At 51.4% G+C, this 23,420-nt stretch overlaps 3 protein-coding genes across 6 annotated transcripts in view; 1 reads left to right on the forward strand and 2 right to left on the reverse strand.

Moving 5' to 3' along the window:
* PALM3 (paralemmin 3) lies at positions 1 to 19,807 on the forward strand. 3 transcript variants are annotated; one of them, XM_090289706.1, is made up of 8 exons: positions 10,740 to 10,801; positions 12,361 to 12,515; positions 13,282 to 13,330; positions 14,310 to 14,390; positions 14,915 to 15,054; positions 15,200 to 15,284; positions 17,379 to 17,415; positions 17,528 to 19,807. In XM_090289706.1, exons 2-8 carry the CDS (start codon positions 12,436 to 12,438, stop codon positions 19,558 to 19,560), a joined length of 2,505 nt encoding a protein of 834 aa, XP_090145832.1. In that variant the 5' UTR covers positions 10,740 to 10,801; positions 12,361 to 12,435; the 3' UTR covers positions 19,561 to 19,807. The 3 variants fall into 3 exon arrangements, with proteins under 3 accessions (XP_090145834.1, XP_090145833.1, XP_090145832.1); XM_090289708.1 differs by lacking the exons at positions 10,740 to 10,801; positions 12,361 to 12,515 and adding an exon at positions 1 to 315; XM_090289707.1 differs by lacking the exon at positions 12,361 to 12,515 and having other exon boundaries at positions 10,657 to 10,801.
* Positions 2,646 to 5,010, reverse strand: MISP3 (MISP family member 3). Its single transcript, XM_090288834.1, has 4 exons — positions 4,515 to 5,010; positions 3,832 to 4,409; positions 3,262 to 3,335; positions 2,646 to 3,016 (listed from the first exon to the last, which is right to left on the reverse strand). Exons 2-4 carry the CDS (start codon positions 4,397 to 4,399, stop codon positions 2,999 to 3,001), a joined length of 660 nt encoding a protein of 219 aa, XP_090144960.1. The 5' UTR covers positions 4,400 to 4,409; positions 4,515 to 5,010; the 3' UTR covers positions 2,646 to 2,998.
* The window catches only part of IL27RA (interleukin 27 receptor subunit alpha), an 18,767-nt gene continuing 11,025 nt past the window's right edge, over positions 15,679 to 23,420 (reverse strand). The window contains exons 10-14 of one of the 2 annotated variants that reach the window (XM_090289710.1): positions 23,248 to 23,406; positions 21,508 to 21,633; positions 21,042 to 21,135; positions 20,783 to 20,876; positions 15,679 to 16,265 (exon numbers count right to left, since the gene is read on the reverse strand). In XM_090289710.1, the coding sequence (XP_090145836.1) occupies positions 16,161 to 16,265; positions 20,783 to 20,876; positions 21,042 to 21,135; positions 21,508 to 21,633; positions 23,248 to 23,406 (578 nt within the window). In that variant the 3' untranslated portion in view covers positions 15,679 to 16,160. Of the gene's footprint in view, positions 16,266 to 19,944; positions 20,652 to 20,782; positions 20,877 to 21,041; positions 21,136 to 21,507; positions 21,634 to 23,247; positions 23,407 to 23,420 lie in introns of those variants that run through there. The other variant, XM_090289709.1, reaches the window with a different exon arrangement.

Genomic DNA, 23,420 nt, shown 5'->3' on the forward strand with positions numbered 1-23,420 from the left:
CTTTGTACCATAAAAGACCATATTTCCCGACGTGCCCCAGGATAAGGTCCCTTAATCAGTTTCCTAACATCCAAGGTCAGATCTTCCTCTTCTAGATTTTGGGGTCCTGGACTGGGCAGGTGTGTCCGGGCGCAGGTGGGATGGGAGAGATGCGAAGAACTACAACTCTGGATCTCCAAAGCCTCACCCCAACTTTGGACTGGAGGGGAGACCCGTGTTGAGACAGTTGAACTCAGCTGTCCAAACCTACAGCGAGCAAGGAGCGGAGTCTGGACCTGAGCTGGGTCCTTCTGATGACAACTGGTCCCTTGCGAGGTGAGGGATGTCCTTCCTGGCTTTGTGTCACTCAGCTGCAAGTTATGCCATTTAAGGAACGCCTTTTGGTGCCCCGCACCCTCTCATTTTCAGAGTCAGAGGAGAAACCAAGAGCCTTGCTTTTTATGCTTTGAACAAAGCACTTGCTTACCTAATAGTCCCTGGCACATAATATTATCATAAGCCCCAGTTTATGGAAGACACAAACGGATGTGAGGAGTGAGTGAATCAAGACTGAACACCAAAACCCTGTTCTTGAGGGGAGGGGACTTTTGGTGATAATTTCTGACTGGATCAAGGATTTTTTGGTCCATAGCCCAGGTCTGAATGAATTCAAGAGGGTTCTGATGCTCCCTAATACTGATTTGAGGTATCCCCGGTGAGATTTCTCCCAGCTATAAAACTCTATAGACTAGCCTGGTTCAATAGAAATAGTATAAAGGGTGAGTCATATAATTTCAAATTTTCTAGTAGTCACATCTAAAAAGGGGGGGGGGTCAGACTAATTTTAGTAATATTTTTATTTAACTGAATATCTTCAAAATATTATTTCAACATATAATCAATGTAAGAAATTATGAGTGAGATATCCCCCCTTTTTTTTGGTACTTAAGCCTATGAAATCTGGTATTTTACACTTATTGTACATCTCAGTTTAGACTACTCACATGCAGCTTTAGACTGTCTCCCTTAAGACAAATCCACAGGTCACCTAAGACTAAAGATTTCTGGTGGGTGATGGTAGTACTGAGAGTGGAAGGAAACAGGCTTGATTTCCTGGGTCCTTTCTACACCCATGATTCTCCACTTTAGTGTCCCTGAGAATCACATGGAGGTTTTGATCATTAAGTCTGGGATGGGGCCCAAGAGTGTGTGTTTTTAACAAGTTCCCAAGCAATGCTGGTACTGCTGGTGATGGCAACACATTTGAGAACCGCTAGCCTACATCTACATCATGGCTCTCAAACTTGGCTCCATGTTAGAAGTGTGAGAAACACTATGTCCTTGTTTCTAACAGAAGGACCTGGGAAGCTTTACTGAGGCCAATAACTCACTCCGATTCTGATTTCCTTGACATAAGTGTACCTCAGCTGATTTTAATTTGCAGGAAAGTTCAAGAAAGCAGATCTGCACTTAAGCCACCCTGTCAACTCTTTACATTCTTAGTTCTTAGCTGCCCTTCTTGGAATTAAAAACTGGCTCTGAGTGTTTCCATTTCCACCTTGGTAGTGCTGACTTTCCTGCCTTTCTCTCTGGACCTCCCAGAGTCAAGGTCAAGCATGTGGTCAGTGTGCTGATGATGGGGTTAGATGGTGGGCTGAGCTGCTGCTGGGGTGCAGGGCTGTATCAGCAAGCATTCTTCTATCCTTCATTAGCCATTTGTTCTCCCGATGCAGGTTTTAGCCTGTTGCTAGACCCAGGATATACAGAGTTGGACAAATCCAGGAGTTTTAATAATGATTCTAAAATGTTTCCTGGGTCTCAATCTTTTCTGAGTCTCACTGCATCTCTAAGAAGCTGATACACTAAAACCACAGAATATAACTTTAGAGATACAATTTTACAAGTTGGAGTGTTCACAGAATGTCTTGAACTCCTTGTTTTGGGACAGAGAATTAAGGAGTTTGCTGATTGACAACCACAAGCTCTCTTGCAAACAGGTGTTGCTTGCTGCCACCTCTTGCACTGCCTGCTGCCCCCTCAATTATACGTTTTCTAAATAGTCACAATTACTTAAAGTTTAGTAGATTTCTTTTGGAAAGCAGAAGCTCTGGCACCACTTAATTCATAACTTACTCATTGGCAGCACTGCTGATATGGAGGAACACTTACCTGCGCGTTGAAACGAGGCATTTGTTTTCAAGCACACCTCATCTATCTCTTTCCTCAATATTTGCTTGGGGCTGCAGGCATGTGAGATTTGCAATCACCGGGCAGATTATAAATGGCCTTGTGTGCCCTGCTAAGGAGTTTTTTTTTGTTGTTGTTTGTTTTGTTTTAAGCTATTGTTTACAACCCAGGGATAGGAACAACCCCTTATCACCTCTGTCTAGCCAGCGCCCAGCTCGCGACACACCATTGGCACCAATAAATGCTGACTAAATCTGGAAAGGAGGGCCTGAGGTCATTGTTCCAAACGCCTCAGTTTGCACCCGCGCCTCTAGGGGGCATTAGGACCCGGGCAGGGCCGGGGAAGACCGACAGCCCAGGAACAGGGCGTTAAGGGCACATTCTGCATTCCCGTTGGCGCCTCCTTCAGCTTTCTCCTCTGCTCGCTGCGCTCCTGCCCCACCCCAGACCGAGAGGACCCAAAAGAAAACAGCCCACACTGCCCAGAAATAAGAGGCTTTATTGGGGAGTGTATTGGGGAGTAGGGACAGCTGAGGCGGTGATCCCGGTCCTCTAACAGTCAAGGCCGGAGGGAGAGGCTTACTTGGTTTGCAGTTAGGTGGAGAAGGGCTGGACAGTTTCACTGGCTGGGTGGGGAATAACACTTTTATAGAGAAACTGCTCAATTTCACAAAGTCAAGTTAAGGATGGGCTGGTAGATTTCATCTTCCCCGGGGCAGACCGCTGGCTGGCCCCTCTCCAGGACTTCTGCTTATCCATACGGCACTCCTGGGCGCTTCCGTCCTCTGACCCGCATGTTACTTCTGGCCGGGGATCCCAGCCCACTCTAACCTCAAGGCTTCCGCTCCTCCTAGGAAGAGGGGGTCAGTCGGAACACCCAGAAGTAGGGTGGGGAGGTTTGGGTCCCAAGACCACCGCATCCTCATCACCCCTGAGCCGCGCCTGGGATTTTGTGTCCTAGCCCAGAGTGACTTCCCAAAGGCTCAGGGGTGCACTTTCCCTGACCCAGTGCCCTACCGCCGCGGGGCTGTGTGTTTGTAGGAGGGGGGCAGATAGCGACGAGCGCCTGAGGTAAGACGAAAAAGGGGATCCCACCTGCTCCAGGCCATTCTCCGAAGCCTTTCTGCGGGGAGGCCAGATCACCGCCAGCTTTCCATCGCCCCTGATCGCTGCGGAGAAAGGGCACTCAGCCGGGGTCTTTCCTCCTCTCACCAACTGGAGGTAGCCAGGACAGAGTCCAGCCGCACCCCATAAATACACACAGGCGTTCACATCCTCCCCACCACCCCCTGGAAGCATCCATTCTGAGGGAGCAGAGAAGCAAACCCAGAGTGGGGTGGTAGGAACCCGAAATTTCAGGGCGATCCAGGAGTCGCAGAACCCAGGCAGAGTTTCCTGGGACACAATAAAGAGAAAGACATCTGGAATCCTCCTTCCTTCCACTACCACGAACCTAGATGAGGTGTATCTGGGAGTTGACCACTCCAAGTGGGGAGTAGAGAATAGAAAGTGGGCAGCCCGGAAGGGGTGAACAGGTAATGGAAAACTGAAAGGGGGTTCTGCGTACATGGGAACCAGGGGGAACCCCCAAAGGGCCAGAAGAGGGGCCACAGGAGTTGGGCAGTCGGGGATGGGGGCCCCGGCAACCTGGCATGGATGGCTTACCCATTAGGCTCGGCGCAGGCTCCTTGAGTTCCGCGGTGCCATAGATGCTAAGCCTCTGACGCTGCAGCTCCCGCTCGCGTTCCTGTGCTTCGCGCACCTCCAGCTCCAGTAGCGACGGAACGAAGGGCGGCGGGGTGCGGGCCAGCACCGGGCACCGGCCCTGCACGGTCGAATGCGGCCGGCTTCCGTGCTCCAGCAGCCGCTGCGGCCCCGCGCTACCCTCAGACGCCGGGGAGAATTCGCACCCACCCGCGGCCTCGAAGAAGCGCTTGAGTTCGTCCAGCGGCTGCGGAGGCGGCCCGGCGTGCGGCTCCGGGGTTGCGGGGCGCGCGAGCGCCGCCTGCCGGTGGGCCTCCCGCTCGATGTCTCGCTGCATCTGCGCGCCCGCCCGCGCGCGCTCCAACGCACGCGGGAGCGCGGGACCCGGACCTGGCAGGCTGAGCACCGGCCTCAAACGCAGTTCCACGAGTTCACGGCCCGCGCGACCTGGGCTCAGGCCCCGGCTCCGGCGCAGACTCTCCTCGCGTTCGCAGCTGCGGCGGATTTCGCGCTCGATGGGCGTCTCCATGAGCAGTTTTCTGGGGACGGTTGGGGGGTTTCAGGGCGCAGTGGAAAACGCTGCTGGGGGGCTTCCAGGTCTGACTCAGAGGAGGAAGTCTCGGGCTCTTGAGGGGGACACTTACCGCGACCCCGGCGCTTCGAGCTTCGAATGGCTCGGAGTCGTCGCTGCCTGGCCCAGGAGTCTCAAAGCTCCTAAGTGGGCACGGCCCCGGGAGCTCTGCGTCCTGCCCCGCCGATAGCTCGAGCACTTCGCTATCTTGCTCGGGCGTTTCCGCGTCCTTGCTCTGCAGAGGACACGGGTACCTCGCCGCCTAGCCTGAGGACCTTGGTTACCTGCCCTGCGACACGCCCAGGGACACTTCGCTGTCTGACCCCTGGAGCTCTGGGCCCCGGTCTTCGGGCGACCCCAGGGCTCCACTCTCCGGCCCGGGGCCCTCGGTGTCCAGGGTTGGGAGCAGCTCGGAAGCCTCAGTTTCTAGCGCCGGAGTTTGATGCCCACAGCTGGGACACAGTGCCCTGCGGGGCACCCGTGGCCGCAGTCGCTGCCCGCGGGTTCCAGGGCGTCGCCTGCACCGGCCGTTTCTCTGACCCAACCCTTGGCCTCCAAGAACAGCCCGCAGGGGCAGGGCCGGGCACCACCCCCTGCACCTGCCCGGAGGCCTCGGGCCCCGCCCTGGCCACGCCCTCGGGGCGGGCGCGTCTCGGCTGGGCACAGGATTTTGTCCACTAGCGTGTTTCAGGTCAGCTCAGGGCACCGGACTTTCCTAGACTCGGTCCACTACCTGGTGGGGCCAGTCTGGGGCCCTTCTCACACACTGAGCTCCACCCTGGCACCTTTTCATCCCCATGTCCCCCGGTATTGCCAGGAGGAGTAGCTCCAGCCATGAGCCGGGTTGGGCCTCTAAGCACGGGCCCTCTGGTAGGGGTATCCCCGGAAGACATCATTCTAGGGCCTTGCCAGCCCCGCCCAGCCGGTGCCAGAAGGCAGCGATGCCCCTGGACTCTCGGCTGTCTATCCACATTTCACTCCTGCTGCGCACAGCTCCGGCTGGAGGGGGCGCCAGGAGCACGGGCGCCAGGTACCTGGGCTCAGCGAGGATCCCAGCTGTGGCCACCTCTCGCGCCAAGCCCAGAGGCCGCTTCCTTTGACCCTCTCCCGGAAAAGTCCGCGAGGTGTCCTCCGCCAAGTGCATGCCCAGATTAAGGGAAGAGGGAGAAACAGACAGTGCACCCAGGGTTCAGTGGAGTGACTACGTTATTTAGAAAGGCTGTTGTTACCTTGGGCTCAGGCATCTGGGAAAGCCCAGAGAGGGATCCAGGCTTGCAGGAGATAGCAGCTCCCCAGCTTGGGCCAGATCCTGGTCCTCCCTCTGAGAGACCCACCCGCAGGGACATTATCCACTCTCTTGCCCCAGGCTTTCTCCAAATGGCCCTACTGCCCCTTACCATTGAGAAGAATGCTGTATTTACCCAGAGAAAGTGGTGGGGCTATGCAGCCTCAGAAACCCCCAATAATCCAACTTTCTAACCATTTCTTCCCCCAGCTCTCTGCCTACCCTGGTGACTCCCCTCTCTTCCACCCTCTCATTCAGCAATCTCTTGGCTCCCAATCTTAAACTGCTGATCTCTTCCCTCTGACCATCTATCTGACCTCCTTCCTCCCTCTGATCCCATTGACTTAACTGGAATCAAGCCCACCTGGGTTCATCCCACTCATAACCTGTGTAAGCTAAGTTACCAGCCTTCTACGAGGCTGTTTTCTTGTCTGTAATATAAGGGATAGTAGTGCCTACTCACCTGGAAGTTGATGAGGATTAAAGCTGTATTTCTGGGAAGAGTTAGCTCTATAGTGGCATTTCCATTCTAAACAATGTTCTAAAATTTCAGGTCCTCCTCCAGTCATGCTAACCCAGTTCTTGGTCCCACCATCCCACTGAGCCTTCTCCATCCAAGGATGCAGATGACCTCCATTTGTCAGACCTAGCCACTGCCTCCCCTCTGACTTCCTCTCCATTAGCTCCTTGGTCTCCAGGGACACCACCCTCTCCTAGTTTTCCTCCTACCTCCAGAGCACCCCCTTTCAGACTTCCGTTCACCTGCACCAACAGGCTTTCTTCCCCCTCGGCAATCTCTCTCCCCAAAGGCCAAGGGGTGCCAAGGGGTGGTAACTGCTCCCAGCTGTTACTAACCCAGAGTGTGCACAAAGCTTTGATTGTTTCCCTACACCTTTGTAAACTGACTCTATTAAGTTCTCATCCATTACTCAGTTTGAGCACACAATCTCTTTCCTGCTAACGCTGGGACCCTGACAGATCCCAGTCTCATGCTTTAAACACCGTCTCTATGCTGATGTTTCCTGAATTTACATCTCTAGCTCTGACCCCTCTCCAGGGTTTTGGAGTCTCATGTCTAATACATATGTCAAACCAAACATTTTCAAAACTGAGCTCTTGTTTTCTTCCAAGTCTACTCCTCCTCACTATGTATGGCAACTCACCCATTCAGATTTTCCTGCCCCAAACCTAGGTGTCAGCCTGAGTTTCTCTCTTGCCCTCAGGATCCCCACCACAATCCATTTGGATTGGATTGCTGTTGGATTTGTTGGCTCTGCCTCCAAAACATTTCTAATTTTTCACCTTCTCTCCACCCTCTTCCCAGCCACCTCACCTTCCTCCAATGGCTCCCCTCCAAACTTAGAAGAAAAATCCAAACTCCCTGCCTCTGCCCAAAGGCTCTGCCCACTTCTCATATCTCATCTTGTGACACTGTCTCCCTCAATCACTCCTCCGTTCTAGCCTTCTTGCTTCCCTCAAACTACCTCTGTATTCTCATCTCAGGGTCTTTACTTTTGTCTTTCCTTCTCCCTGGAATGCCTCATTTTATGGCTGGCTTCTACTTATTCAGGCCTGGGCTCAAATGTCTCTTTTTCAGAAAAGTGGTCCCAAATCATCTAGCCTACATCATACACAGCCCTTTTCCATAACTTTATCCCTGTTGTTTTCTGTAACTCACCCTATACTGCAGTCCTCACCAGTCACCCTTATTTATTTGTTTATTTGTATATTATCTATCCCCCCACACACACACACTAGAAAGTGAGTTGCATTACAGCATTTTCAGTTTGTCTTGCTCATCTCTATACCCAACTCTCCCCTGCCTAGAACAGTGCCTAAGGTTGCTTAAGAATTATTGTATTTGCCCTGACTGGTGTGGCTCAGTGGATTGAACACTGGTCTGCAAACTGAAGGGTCTCTTGTTTGATTCCTGGTCGGGGTACATGCCTGGGTTATGGGCCAGCTCACACCGATGTTTCTCTCTATATATATCTCCAGCCCTTCCCCTCTCTCAAAAAATAATTAAGTAAAAATTTTAAAAAATAATTATTATTGCATGATACTTACTAGGCCTACATCAATGTTGGGAATAAAGAAATAAATCAGACTTGGAAGTTGCAGTTGAGTTTGAGAGACAGAAACAATTATAAACAGAACAGTTTTCCTCAGTGTGCAATCCAGGACAAGAGTACAAAGGGAAGCCTATATACTATACATCTCAAGTATTAACAGTTATAAAATTGTTAACATAAAAATAAAGGCCAAAGTGAGAGGCAGAAAGCATTTATTTGAGATAAAAAGAATACCTATTTGGGAAGCACTGATTCAGACAGAAACCCAACCAGTGTTCCAATCAGGAGACAAAGGCAAAGGGACATTTGTGAGAAAGGGAAAGGAAACAATTACACCAATACAAGAAAGGCATTTCTATTGATGCATATGAGCTTAACACTGTGATGTTAATTCTAAACAGTGTTTTAAAATTTTAGTCCTATTGTTGGTCCTTGGTCTTGTAGCTATATATCTGCTTTCTTGTTATCTTTGCAAGCATTTCTTTAGGGCACAATGTTGCTTTAGGCCCAGTTGAAAGCTTATTTTGCCCTGTTTTAACATTCCAAAGGTTTGAGGAAAAAAACGTTCAAGACAGTTCTTCTAGGGTGGCAGGTCTGGCTCCATTTTAAAAGTGGCTTTGTTTATATTATTGTCATTGTTATTATATTTACAAAATCAAACTACAAGCAATTCAATAAAATATATTCTTGCCTCTAAAAGATAGGAACAACCCATATGTTCATTAACAGATGAACAGATAAATAAAATGTGGTCCATCCACACCGTGGAATATTATTCAGCCATAAAAAGGAATAAAGCACTTATTCATGCTAAAACATTGTGTTGAACCCTGGCTGGTGTGGCTCAGTGGATTGAGTGCTAGCCTGAGAATTGAAAGGTTGCCAGTCCTATTCCCAGTCAGGGCGCATGCCTGGGTTGCAGGCCCGGTCCCCAATTGGGGGTGTGTGAGAGGCAAACCAATCAATGTTCTCTCTTTCCCACTCTCTAAAAATAAATAAAAATAAAAATCTTTGAAACATTGTGTCGCACGAAAGAAGCCAGACACAAAAGGCCACCTGTTTTATGATTCCATTGATACTAAATTTCCAGAACAAGCAAATCCATAGAAACAGAAAGCAGATGTTAGTTGTCAGGGGCTGGGGATGAGGGAATGGGGAGTGACTGCTCATAGGGACAGGATTTTCTTTGGGGTGATGAAAAAGTCCTAGAACTAGATAGTGCAAAAGTTGTATAACATTGTAAATGTATCAAATGCCACTAATTATAAATTTTATGTGTATTTTACCATAATTAAAAAGCAATTTAACCCTGGCTGCTGTGGCTCAGTGGATTGAGCATCGGCCTGCAAACCAAGTGTCGTTGGTTCAATTCCCAGTCAGGGCACATGACTAGGTTGCACGTCAGGTCCCCAGTTGGGGGCGCGAGTGAGAGGCAACCACACAGTGATGTTTCCCTCTCTTTCTCCTTTCCCTTCTCTCTACAAAATAAATAAACAAACAAACAAATAAATTATTTTTAAAAAATAAAAGGCAATTTAAAAAATATGTTCTCTCTTCCTGTCATGTCAAATACACTTTCAGAATGACCTAGATGGCTAGTTTAATTGACAACATTTTGAACCCCTAGGAGTTCTGTACTAGAATGTGGGTTACAGGGCAACCCCTGTCCTTTCTGCCCCCCTTTGCCTCTCACCTCCAACTCTGCACTGCATAGCAAGGAGCCTTACGCATGCACCTGGGGACCCGGTCCTACATGTCCAAGCTCTTTCCTCACCCCTCTCCCAACAGCTGTCCTTGGTCACTTCTGGGGTCGGGATGGGGTGAAGTGGCAGGGTTAGGCACACCATGGCTGCATGGTCCGCCCTCAGGAAATCAAAAGCCTTCTCAGTGAGCTCAAGACCACTGGAGCAGGGAATTCTGGGGTTCTAAGTACCCAGAATAGGATCTAGAAGAGGGAGGTGAAGGATGTAGGTTGGTCCCTTCCCTTTGCCCCATGGGAGGGTCTTGGCTGGAGTGTGCTCCCTAAAGCAGAAAGCGCAGGGCAAGGACCTTTCTCCTTGAAGTTCATGTCTTGGAATTGCACAGTGTGACCAAGGCTGTGATGGGGGAAGCACTGGAGACTATGGGAGACCAGCCTGGAAAGGAGGTGATTTCCCCAAGAAGTGGTTAAATGAATCATGAAGTCAGATGAGAAAAGGGTTGCTGGCACTTTAAGAATGGCATAGGGGCATAAAACAGAGACTCTTAAGATTTGGGTGAAAAGTTCTCATCAGGAGCTCACCCCTTTTACAGCACCTGAGGGTCCAGGGTCCTGGAGGCCAGTTAATCTAATTCTCCCACTTCACAAAAGGGGAAACTGAGGCCTAGAAACCTGGAGTGAGTTGCCCAGTTACCCAGAGTCCAGGTCTCCTGATTCCTATGGTGTTCAGAATTCTCTAGCTGGATCAGTCCCTCCCTCCCCACCCCAGAGCCAGGGTCTCAGAAGGGAGGGCAGTAAGTAGTGTGTAAGAGTACCCAGCATGAGTGGTGTGCAACAATGCTTGCACGCATGTGGGGGACCTTTGGTGGGCAGGCTAAACATGAGGTGTCTGTCATGCCAAGTGGAGCTGCTGTTCTCCAGGGTGCGGTCCTTGACTCCCACTTGGGTCCACATGCCCTACCACGCATGTAAGAGTGTATTTACCGGGAGGCAGCCGAGTGCAGCAAGGAGGCCAGTGGCTGGTAAATAATTTATCAGGACAGCTGATAGTACCTCCCCAGAACTGCCGGCCAGCCCCCAGCCCCCCTCGCCCCATGCACCTCCCGCCTCCCAGCCCAAACCAGCTGGACCAGCTCTCCCGGTGCCTGACCGCAGCCCCCCCCTCCTGCCAGCCAAGTTACAGCCTCCAGGGCACCTTCGGGCGGGCAAGCGGGTGGTGGGTCCTGATCTCTCGGAGACCAGAACGTGAGATTCTGGGCAGAGATGGCCCTGCAGAGCCAGGTGTGGTCTCCGGCCACACCCATGTAAGTGTCCAGGGTCAAGGGGGCAGGTGGGCAGGGCCTGGGAGGGGTTCATGGGGGACACAGGCCTTTCCACTGGGGTAAGAGCCCCAGATGGCCTCTCTTAAGAGGGCCAGGGGGAGTGGAGGGACGCCAGCAGCCAACCTCAAAGGCTCTTTAGTGCCCTCCTCCCTAGAGAGTCAGGTGGGAGAAAGGAACCCCTATCCCCTTCTTTTTGGGGATTTTCTGCTGGCAGGCTTCAAGCCCAAAGTCCAGCCTGGGGATGGAGCTATGACGGGAGGGGGAGTAGGGGACAGGGAATGACAGGGCCCCTCACTCTGTTGTTTTGCCTCTAGGAACATCCCTTAGCATCTTGGGTGGGAGGAAATGCTTGAAATCCAATAGAAAAAGTTAATAGCTCCTAAACTGGGAAAGACGATGGTAAAATTGAAATGATCACTTGCTTTATGAAATGGTCACCAACTGTTTCTGGTGGCAACAGGCCACAACTATGAATGCTGTTCTTGTAGAGTTAGAGATAAACAATATCAAATGCATGTACAGAGCATTTTAATATTTGAAGAGTAAGGGCCTTTTAAAGTAGGAGGATGGAGGGGCTTCAGAGGTTTGTAAAAAATTCTGGAAAATAGGCTACCCACAGGGACCCCAATTTGGTTTCCTCACTCTTTTGGGTCCCCCATTACATTATTCACCAACTACAAACCTGGTTGCCTAGTAACGGGAACCCGATCCCCCCCCAGCAAGGAAGAGGCCAGGAGATTACATCTTGGGGGTGGGACAGCAGAGGGGGCACTTCAGCCTTCCCCCAGGGGCAAACCTATTTAGCAGGGGATCTGGCCTTCCTGCAAAGCATGACTTCAGCCCCCTGTCCCAAAAGATCCCCCTAGGCTGATCTCTGGCCTCTTGGCTGCCAAGGCAGGGTGCCTGCACCCCTTCCCCAGGGTTCTCAGTGTTTGGGGCCTGAAAGCTTCCAGTTCCAATCCTGAGTCAGTCACCTTGGACAAGTCTTCTTGCCACTTCTTGGAGCCTCAGTTTCCCCATCCATAAAATGGGGACAAGAATGCTACTTACCTCCTAGGATCTTTGGGAGGATTCAGTGAGTTATATGTATAGGTAAAGCATTTCACAGCACCTGGCATATGGTATGCACTGGCTAATGGTTGGCTGGTTTTATTCTCAGTTGGAATGTCAACTCAGCAATGAGTTGACTACAGTGTCTCAAGATCAGGGCAGGGAGAGGGAGGTGGTGGTGGCTGTGGTAGCCTGTTAGAAGCCCGACAGAGCACTTAGAGCACGATATATAGTAAGTGCTAAATACATACTGATATTATAGCTGCATGGTGTAGCCAGAGAAGATCTGGGAGGCCCTTCTTGAGTTAGGGTGATGAGGCTAATACTCACTCAAGAATGTTAGTGCTCAAATTAATAAATGTTTGAGGGCTTACCTGTGCGCGCTCTGGGCTAAGTGTCCAGGAGAACAGGCAGATAGATATGTCCTTCTAGATACTGGCCTGTGAAGCACCTGCACATAGTTGGTGCTCAATGCATGTCCATGATGATAGGTTGATACAGCGATGACTATCTACTAAACGCCCTGCAGTACTACAGTCAGCTTCCAGTTTCCAGAGGAAGCCCAGATGGGGCCAGGGGTGGCCCTGGAGGCTGTGAAGCGGGATCCTGGGATGCTGCAAGGAGGACAACGATGGGAGTATCTCAGGTTAAACCTTAAATAGCAAATCCTCCTCCCCTCCTCTCAGCTCAGAGTCTGGGGCTAGGCAGCATGACTTGGTGACCCTTGCTCCCTGGGGAGGGGGGGGTGGCAGGTGGAGAAGGCAGCTCTGGAATTACCATGGTGATGGTGAGTGTCCATAGTGGTGGAACAGACACTTCTCTCCCCAGACTTCCTCACCCTCAGAGCTTAAGGGATCCTGGGTAGGAGCCAAAGTCCAGAGAGGGTTTGGAATTGGAAAGAGACACAGCATGTTGGGGGTCTGACAGGATCGAGAGTTTCTGTAGGACAGACTGCGAATGGTTATTATAACTAATGATAAGTATTATTAATCATGGGAATTATTAAAGGTATTATGAATAATAAACTAAGCTACTGTTTTTGGAATACTATGTCCTAAGTCTTTTCCTGCACGAATACTTCCTTGTTAGGGCATCTCCTCTTCAAGGTCAGGGTCAAGCTATCCAGGCCCATTATACAGATGAGGAAACTGAGGCTCAGAGGGGTGATGTCAGACCTAGGAAGGGCTTTATTAGCTCAGCTGTTATGGTCTCTGCTCCTGCCTCCTCAAAGAACCTTTACCCTTTGGCCCAACTCCTCCCAGGTGCAAAGGGGAAATAGAGGAAATGCTGGGCTCTAGTTGCTTTCCAAGCATCTCAGAGATCTTGGCTCAGAGAGGGACCTTCAAGAGGTCAGTCTGCTGAGGGTAGGGCCGTGGGAGACCCCCTCCGAAGCCTCTGCCCTCTCCCCACAGGCCCATGGCCGAGAGCTCCCTCTACCGGCAGCGGCTAGAGGTCATCGCGGTAAGTGACGCACTCCGAGTGCGCGCAGCCCAGCGCGCTGGGCAACCCCAGCCTCGCCCCAGGCCTCTTTCTCGCCTCCCTCCTATCCCGGGGAGATGGCCTAGCGTCGTTAAGTGGGGGAGCCGCACCTTCAGCTCCCTCCCTTCCTGGGGCGCCCAACCTAAATCCTCAGGCCCCTTCAATCCCCAATTCCTCTTTCTGGTCACTGCCACACCCAAAATGGTGAGGCTGAGGACCCCTGCACTTCCAGAATCTGCTTCATCCGATGCTGCACTCTTGAACCTCGACCTCCCAAACATCCCATGTGTTAACCTCATTTCTCAGACCCCCATCTCATTAACCTTCATCTCTCTGATACCTCATCTCGCGATTCTTATCTCTCTGAATCTCCCACTCCATATCTAAATGTTCATCTCTTTGGACCCCAATCTTCTGACGCCTATATTTGTACCCCACCTTACTAAACCCCACCCGCTAACCCCCATCTCTCTGTTCCCCACTTCTGCGCCTTCATCCCTCTGGACCCCACCTCCACAGCCCAGTCTCGCCCAACCCCCATGACTGCACCTCCATTCCGGACCCCCATTTCATTAGCTCCTTCCCTTTGATCCCCTTATCTGGACCCCCATCTCTGAATCCCATCTTTCTTAACTCCATATCTTAGGTCCCCCAAAACTGTCTCCCTCTCTAGATGCCGATTCCAAGGTTTGCCCCGCTACCTATTCACAGACACCCCCCCCCCAATTCGGTGAGGGCCAGGCCTCCGCAAAATCCAGGGCGCGGCAGGCCCCGCCCCCGCCCGCCCCGCCCCCACCGCTGCTGAGTCAGCGCCTCCGCGGCCCCCTCCCCGCGACAGCCCCGACGTGCGCTCTATAGCCCTGCAACCTCGGGAGCCCCTGCGAGTCCCGCAGAGGAGGGAGGGCGGAAGGGAGGGGGCGCCCCCGCCGGGCAGGCGGGCAGCTCGGTCCTCCGTGAGCAGGAGAAGCGGCGGCTGCAGGAAGAGATCCGTGCAGCGCGCGGGGAGCTGGAGGAAGAGAAACTCCGCGTGGAGCGGCTCAAGGTTGGTAGCAAGTGGGGGCGCCTGCCCAGTCTGGGCCAGGAAGTGGGAGGGGGGTGCCTGTAAGAGTCAGTTCGCAGGACCATAGGAGCCTCTAATTATGGGGGAGCAGTTGGGAGCGCTGTTTCCTGCTATCTTTCCTTGTTTGTGAGAGTGTGTGATAGTGGTAATGGGGACATTCGTTCCACCTTTGGGAAGAGTATGGGGAAGGTATTTGTCCAACTTTAGGGTAGAGAGGGGCCAAGAGAGACATCGATTTCATCTTTGGGGAGGTATGTCCCATTCTGGAAGGGTTGTGGAGGTTGATGGATGTTTTTTCCAGCCTGGGGAAGCAATGTGCTGGTAATGGGGTGTCTATCCCACCTAGCAGTGTTGAGGGGGCAATGAGCATGCATCCCAACCTGAGGGAGAACTGTCTCTCCCATCTGGGTGATTGTGGGTCTATAAGAAATCTGCCCAGTCTGTGGGGGGTTTGGGGGGACCTGCCTAGGGCAGGGAAACCCAACTGGAGCCCCTTTCCATGCCAGAGAAAGTCTCTTCGGGAGCGGTGGCTAATGGATGGGGCTGAGGGACATGAGGGACCAGAGGATGCCACCTTGCAGGACCTTCAGTCCTCCGAGGGCCAGGCACAGAACCGCATCCGGAACCTGGAAGACAGCTTGTTCACGTGAGTGGGGTCTCAGCCTGCCGCCTTGGCCTTGCCTGGCTAGGCCAGAACCCTGGGCCAACTCCCAGAAGGTGGCAAATTGAGACTGGTGCGGGGGTTCGTTGAGCCTGGGAGCTTGGCTCCCAGCAGCCTTTTTTTCTTCCAGGCTCCAGTCTCAGCTACAGCTGTTGCAAAGTGCATCCACAGGTGCCCAGCACAAGCCCTCAGGCAGGCCCACCTGGCGCAGACAGGTGAGGACGGGTAAAGGGTTGGCGATGGGTGTGGCCACAGGGCCCCAAGCAGAACCTCTTTACAAGTACAGTTTAGATGCTTGGTCTTCTGCTACTTCTTTGCTCTGTGGTCTTGGGCAAGCCACTCTCCTTACTCAAGCCTCAGTTTCCCTGTCTCTGAAAAGAGGCTATCAGTACATATCTGGAAGAGGTGTGAGGGAGGGTCCACAAGTCACAATTTCACACCAGGAGCTGGCACAACAGAATGTTTCGGTATATAGTTGCTATTACGGTACCAATGAGGAAGGAGGGTCGAAAATGTGGGAGAGAGCTTATGGAATTCGGCCTTAAAGGTAGGAACAGATCACCATGAGATGATCTTGGGATGTGAAGCATCTACACAAGTTTGGGGTTTTTTGTTTGTTTTCAGTTTGGTGATGCCTTTATTAAAATAGAATCCACATGCCCCACACAAGATTTTGAAAACCAGGATACTTCAGAGTAAAATCTGGCTGCCTGTGTTGTCCCTGAAGTTCAAAAATCCAGCCATATTTGTGCCTGGCCACAGTGAGGTGTGGGTTTTCTACAGTCCCTACCTCTCTCTGATATATTCCCTTAGCTCCTAGGTGCCTGTCATAGGACAGAGAAGACCTGTTAATCAACATGGGAAGCACTTGTTGGGTTTTTGGTATAAGCCAGAACTTCCTTGCCAGAGATGCAGAAGGCATGCTTCCTAACCCAAGGCAGCTCACAGTCCAGATAAGGAGATGGGGTGCAAAGAGTCTTTGGGGAATCCTTGGCATGGGGGAGCTCAGAGGAAGCACCATAGGGAGGTTGAAAACTGAAGGTCCTGCAAGGTGGCATCCTCTAGTCCCTCATGTCCCTCAGCCCCGTCCATTAGGCTTCCCGGAGGCAGTGACATCTATGCTGATTCGGGTGGGAGCCAGGCACAAGGGGCAAGGTAATTCCAGGCAGAGGACAGCCGCTGTAAAGGCATGGAGGCTGGAAAGAGCAGATTAGGATCAGAGAATTGTGAGATGACCCATGGAGCTTGGCCCAGGTGGCCTGCATGGCTGTCCCCAGCTCCCTTCCCTGAGTGCATCTTCCTCTCGCTTCCTTCTTCCCTCCATTCCAGCCACAGGGGTCCTCCTTTCTATTTCTTGAACTTATATAGCTCATCGCAGCCCCCAGGTCTTTGTATTTACTGTTCCCTCTGTCTGGAATACCCTTCCCCACTTCTTGATTCAAGGCTGGCTGTTCTCATCCTTCAGGTCTCTGTTCAATGTCACCTTCTCCCAGAAGCCCTCCTGCATCATATACCTAAAGGAGGCATCCCATCACCTCCCAGGCACTCCTTAACCCCTCATCCTTTTTTTTTCTTTCCCTACCATAATCCTTCTCATTCCCTGACTTTATTTATTTATTTATATTGATGACCTGCCTACTCCTATTGGAATTATGCCCCCCCCCCAAAGTCACTGGCAAGCTAGACTACTCTGGACCACACAGCTGAAGGACCAGGCACACTGGGGTGGGGCCATGTGGGCAGCTGGAAATATGTTACTAGCCCTGGGGCAAAACCCCACCAGCAGCCAAAGCCCCCGGAAGATGACCACCCACCCTCCTCAAGTGCCTTGGAAATCAGAGGACAGGTCATCAAAGTGCCATCACCTCTGGTTCAAGTGCCTCATTTTACAGATAGGAAAACCAAGGCCCAGAGAGGACAGTGCCTCTCACAAAGTTACATAGCAAGTGAGGGGCAGAATGGGGAATGACCCAGCCCTCCCATCTCCCAGTACAGTATTCTGCCCTCCAAGTATGTTTGGAATGGATGTTCTAATAGCAAAAGGCTTAAATGTCTCTTGGCAACCTCAGTAGCTGGCAGTACAGTAGGTCTCCAATACCGAATATTAGCTGCATGACACTACTGCGTGCGAGGCACTGGAGCAGAGGGCAATATGTCAGGTGTAGAAGGCTGAGGTGCAGTAGAGGGTTTGGTCCTGAAGGTGATGGGGAGTCATTGAGGCTGTTTGAGCAGGGGGAGGGGTACTGGCATGCAGGGGGCTGGAAGTGAAGACATGGGCTGGACTGACCTTGTCTCTGCCATTCCTGCAGAGTCACCGTCCACTCTCCCAGACCACTGAGGAGGCAGGTAAGTGTTTGTGCCCCTAGATATAGGGATCCTAAGAGGAGGGGGCTGAATCTGGGTGGTCTCAACCTCACCCTGTTGCGCCCTCCCTTTGTATTCTCCCCTGACTTCGCAGGCCAGACTGATCTGAACAAGAGAGCCTCCCTGCCAGCCGAACCAGTCGGCACATCACTGGAGTCCTTGTCTGAGCCCAGAGATGAGGCTGTTGAGGTTCTGCCAGCCTTGAGGCGGGTCCCTGGGGCAGCAGGGGCCTCCTCAGAAGCCAATGGCCCCTGCCCTAGACCCAGTTCCCCTCTGGAGCAAGAGCAGAGTCAGGGGGTGACAGCATCAGAAGGAGGGGTGGGTGAGGCCAAAGGAAGGGGCGTGGTGAAAGTGGTGTGGGAGGGGCTGAGGGCCACAGAGGACTGTGCCAGGGAAGCCACAGGCCCAGAGCTGGAGGCTAAGGTGGAGGAGATGGTGCTGGAAGCCATTGGGGACAGGCTAGAAGCCAACCGCCCAGAGATCCCATCCTGGGTGAAGGAGGACAGGGGTGTCGTGGAGGTGGTCTGGGAAGGGGTGGGAGGCTCAGAGGGCAGTGAATCAGAGGCTGTGGGGGTGATGGACAGGGGCCCACAGACCAGCTCACCGAGGCTCCAGGAGGGACTAGAGGGAATAGCTTCTGGAGAAGGGGAAGGGGCCCCCAGGGGCAGCCCTAATGGCTTCAGGCAAGGGGGCTCTGGAGGAGAGGAGGGATCCTTCATTTGGGTGGAAAGAGTGACCCTCAGTGAGGAATGGGAGGAACTGCAGGTGGAGGGGTTGGAAGGGCCAAGGGCACTGGGGAGGGAGGGAGAAGATGACAGTCCTCTGGGGGTGGAGAGTGGGAGAGGGGAGGAAACCTGGGAAGTGGAGAGGAGGCAGGCAGAGGAATCTGTGGGCACAGGGAAGAAAGAAAGTGAAGAAAAGGCAGGGGCAAATTTGGGAGGAGTGGAGGTGGCACTGGTGGTGGAGAGGAAAGGAATGGAGGAACCCTTGAAGCCAAAGAGGAGAGGAGGTGAGAGAAAGGTGGAGACAGAGAAGGGAGGTGGTGAGGAACCATTGTCAGCAGAAAGCAAGGAAACCGAGGGACCTTTGAGGGCAGAAAGGGAAAGAGGTGAGGAGCCATTGGGAGTAGAGCAGAGTGGAGGTGAGGAAAAGCTGGAGGCAGAAGTTAAGGAGCCATTGGGAGTAGAAAGCAAGGCAGTTGAGGGATCATTGAGGGCAGAGAAGGAAAGAGTTGAGGAAAAGCTCGGGGCAGAGGAGAGGAAAGTTGAGGAACCATTGGTTGTAGAGAAGAAAGGAGATGAAAAAAAACTAGAGGTGATTGAAGAACCATTGATGACAGAGAGAAAGAAAAATGAGGAATCCCTAACAGTAGAGAGAACAGGAGATGAGGAGCCATTGGATGCAGAGAAAAGAGATGAGGAATCACTGAAGGCCGAGAGAACAGGAGGTGAGGAGCCATTGGAGGCAGAGAAAAGAGATGAGGAATCACTGAAGGCAGAGAGAACAGGCGAGGAGCCATTGGAGGCAGAGAAAAGAGATGAGGAATCACTGAAGGCAGAGAGAACAGGCGAGGAGCCATTGCAGGCAGAGAAGACCCAAGAGGTCAAGGAAGATATGAGTCTAGAAGAGCAGAGGAAGTCAGGAAGAGGAAAAAGTCAGGAAGAGGAGTCGAGTGAGGCAGGGGCTCCCCTGGGAGCCAAGGAAGAGCTCAGGTCAGAGGAGGAAGGACCACAGCAGCCCCTGGGAGCCAAGGAAGAGCTCAGGTCGGAGGAGGAAGGACCACAGCAGCCCCTGGGAGCCAAGGAAGAGCTCAGGTCGGAGGAGGAAGGACCACAGCAGCCCCAGGAAAAGGAGAAAGACTCCCCGGAGAAGGAAGCAATGAAGCCCCAAAGTGAGGGCCAGGACCCCTCAGGAGATGCCACTCCCCTCTTGGCAGAGACCCAAGCTCCTGAACAGCCCACCGAGTGCCAGCCACTGCTTCCAGTGGAGGGGCCTGGGGCCAACCCAAGTGCCCGCCCCATGCCCACCAATGCACCTGCCCAGCAACCTGAGCCATCTGCTCCTCCTGAGGGTGAAGAGGCAAGTGGTCCTAAGCAAAAGACGTGCCAGTGTTGTGCGGTGATGTGAGCCTGTGCCCTACACCCCACACCTTGCTCCTCTCACAGCTACCTCGGCCTCTTGGCATCCAGCAGAGGGTCCCAGGTGCAGACAGGACAAATGAGACTGGCCGTGGCATCTGGGTGCCTGCTGGCCCACACATTTACTTCCACCTGGGCTTCCAGACCCTTTGCCCACTGCCTATGACCCTGGCCCCCTTCTCCAACTAAGCCTTTATACTTGAAAATAAAACGTTAAAGCATTGGGATAGCTTAAATGTGTGTGTTTTTTGGCACAGAACCACCTCACTATTTCCTGGTGGGAAACTGAGGGCTTCACTTGGCTAAACTCAAAAGATTATGAGTCAGTGAATTTATAAGTGCAGCTGCTGTAACAAAAGACCTCAAGCTACAGTAACTATAAAAACAAATTTATTTCTCTGGGTGGCTCTGATCCATGCAGTCACTCAGGGACTCAGGTTCCTTCCCATTTCTTGCCCCCACCCTCCCCTTGGGTCTGGCTGAAGCTAAATCATGCCATGTCGATGTTCTTCCAGCTCATGGGAAAGGGAAGAGAATATGGAGGAGCCCCACCCAGTCCCAGCTTTGGCACAAGTCACTTCTGCTCTCATTCCATTGGTGAGAACTCCATGCATGGACCCACCTAGCTGCAAGGGAGGCTAGGAGTGCACCCAGCTACAGTTCTGTTACAGCAGCAAGACAGATTTGGGGAAGTGTATGCCACTCTGGATTTCATGTATGTTCCTTTATTCCCTCATTCATCCATACATTTCCTATAGGGCCAGGCCCTCTTCTGTAAGGATCCTTCATTCTCAGCTCTTCCTGGCTGGGTATTGTCAGGCAAGTGGCTTAACTACTCTAAGCCTCAGTGTCTTCAGTTGTCAAAAGAGCACTTGTCTCCTGGCCTGGTTGAGGCCAAAACCTGAGGCCTGGGGGTGGGGGACACAGAAGGCCCAGCTCCTCAGGTGTGGGTAGAAAGTGTTTCTCATACCCAGAATCAAGCCGGGAGAAGTCCTGGGGGTGCTCTATAACCTGCAGTGGTTCCATTTCCTCTACCTCCAAGGTGGGAAAATCCCTGGGGGGCTGAGCCTGGGGTATCTCCTGGGAAAAGAGATGGCTGAGATTATGGACCCCATTCTTCCTCAATGCTCCTACCCACTCCCCACTGTTCCAGCATGCCCCCCCCCCCCCAGCCCCCTGGAAGTTCCCAACAAGCCAGGGATTTTGCTCACCTCTATGTGGGGTTGGCTGGAATTGCTGTTGGCAGGATCGGGGACCTCCTCCCAGACCCAACGGGGCAGTACCTTGTGCCACAGATGGAGGCACCTGGCAGGCAGGTAAGAGGGAAGGGAATCCAAGTGGTCAGATACCCATGCCCAGGTTGCAGGGTTCAGGAATGTCACAGAGCCCTGGGGTGTCCCCTCATCCCAGAAATTCAGTTATTGCCCAGCTGCCCTTCCCACTGGGCAGAGGCCCACATGTCTGCCTCACCTTACAGAGGTGACTAGACTCACGCCACAGCCCATCAGGAACAAGCCCCACAGGAGAAGGACACCTGGCAGAATTTTCAACTTTAGGGTGTTGTCTGGGGAGGAAGGGCAAAAGAACAGTTAAACACCAGGAATGGGGGAGGGGTCAGGTAAGGCTCATTGATATACTGGGCTTGGGTGAGGAAGGTGGATAAATGGGCAAGGGCTACACGTGGGGAAAACCTTGGAGTGGGAGTGGGGCTTGTGAACAGAGCAGTAATCAGTGAACGGTCAAAGTCAGGGGTGGGTGAAATGGTCAGAGGCACACATTGCCTGATAACCTACAGCAGTATTTAGCAGAATCAAAATGCATCATCAATAACCCCCAAGTCAAAAGGTTGCCTAGTCACTGAAGCCCAGAGCTTCATTCCATATCCCCTTCAAATGTAACAAGCCCCCTACCATGGTAGTCCCACCCCAGCCCCTACCTGGTAGGTGAAGCTGGAGGCTAGGACCAGGTGGCCCCTGTCCTGCAATGGTGGATGCCATCATCCACAGCTCACAGGGACCCCAGGGAAGGTTGGGAAGAGTGATGTTCTGGGTGCTGCCACTCACTGAAGGACAAACCCAGAAAGATTAGGAAGATAGTCAAGTCCTACCTCAGGGCCTTTGCATGTGCTTTCTGTCTGACACTCTTCCCCAGATATCCCCACAGCTCCTTTTTTCAGGTCTTTGCACAAATGTTGCCTCTTTAGGGAGGCCTTCCCTCACTGAATCACATATAAAATTGCACTTTCTTCACAACCCGTCTCCCCTGCTTTATTCTCTACCCAGCACTTATCACCATCTGACACATTGCTTAGGTATTATTTACTTTGTTTATGCCTATGTGTCCCCCCATTAATAAGCCCTTCAAAGGCCATATTCCCAGCACCTGGATCAGCCTGGCACATAGAAAGCACTAAAAAATGATATAGATTTAATAAACAAAAGAATAAACACGTACCATATCCCTCACTTTGACAGAACTCACTGGAGGAAGACTCCTTAAACCCAGGGTAGACGTTGGGACCTCCCTGAGCGATTTTTGTTTACTTTCTTATTGAATTGCTCTTTTTTGTTTTTAAGCCAAAAGAAGTAACTTTTTGCTTATTATAGGATTACAGGAGACAAGAACAAGGATCAAGATATATTGCCAAAGAAATATGTCAAAGCTAAGTCGTCAGGTGAAAAAAAGAAAGTTGCAAAATACCACAGTCATACATTCATGGGCCAAACTATAACCTATAACATGGTCCTCTTTTAATAATAATAATAATAATAATATAATTTTAACCTAATGATCTATATATGTGTTTGCAAGATACAATCATGGCAAAGTAATTATATTAAAAAGTAGGCTTTATCAATTATGGACAAATGTGAAGTACTGATGTACTTAGAAATGAAATGACACCAAAGATTCTAGGAAAAAAAAATGCGTGTGTGTTTGGGGGTAAACTGAAACAAGATTGGCAAAATGTAGGTAATTGCTAAAGCTGGATGGTGAGAACATTAGGATTTGTTATATTCTCCCTACTTTTGTATGTGCTTGAAATTTTCTGTAATGAAAAGTTTAAAATCTTCAAAAAACCAATATACACATGGAAAAATTCAGAAGTTCTATTGTCCATATCAGTGAAATTATGAAAATGCTGATATTCTTGATATGTGCTAGCTTTTGTTACAAGCATGGACAATTTTTGTAATTAGAGAAAGAGGGTAATAAACCTATTTTTAAAAAGGAATTTGTACCCAAAGTAAAAATTTAGCCTATACTCAAAGGTATGAAAAAGAAATAAAAAATCATATGTAATCCTACAATCCTGTTGACATTGAGAGGAATTTATTTCTCCCTCTGCTTTGCTCAATGCTGGTTTTATTTTACAAAAAATGGAACCATCCCACATAGTTTTGAATCCTTTTATCTTTTTCACTCAATAAAATGACAGACATCTTTCAATGTCAATAAATATAGATTTGGAGTCTTAATTTTAATGGCGAAATGACAAGTCCATTACATTGAGAGCCACCAGGGTTACTGCCCACTAGGGAACTGATAGCATCATGCATTCTCCCAGGGGCTGAGAGGGAACCAAATGGGCCCATCTGAGAACAAGGGGCAAGGTAGACTGACAGGTGGGTCTTGTGGGGGCTGGGAGCAGGGGAAGGGAGGCAGAAAAGCTCACGGTTCATGCAGACAGAAGGCCTGGTCCCACTCTGTGCACACAAGGTGTAGTGGGTAAGATGACCCCGAAGTTGGTGCCTTGGCACCTCTTCCCATGCTATTGCGGGGGTCCCTGGGGGAGCATCTTGGAGTCGCTGAAGTGCTGGGCCCACTAAAGGTGCTGGAAAGAGAGCC

Source organism: Furipterus horrens, unplaced genomic scaffold (assembly GCF_987537825.1).
Source record: "Furipterus horrens unplaced genomic scaffold, mFurHor1.1.pri manual_scaffold_10, whole genome shotgun sequence".
In the NCBI taxonomy this organism is placed as follows: Eukaryota; Metazoa; Chordata; class Mammalia; order Chiroptera; family Furipteridae; genus Furipterus; species Furipterus horrens.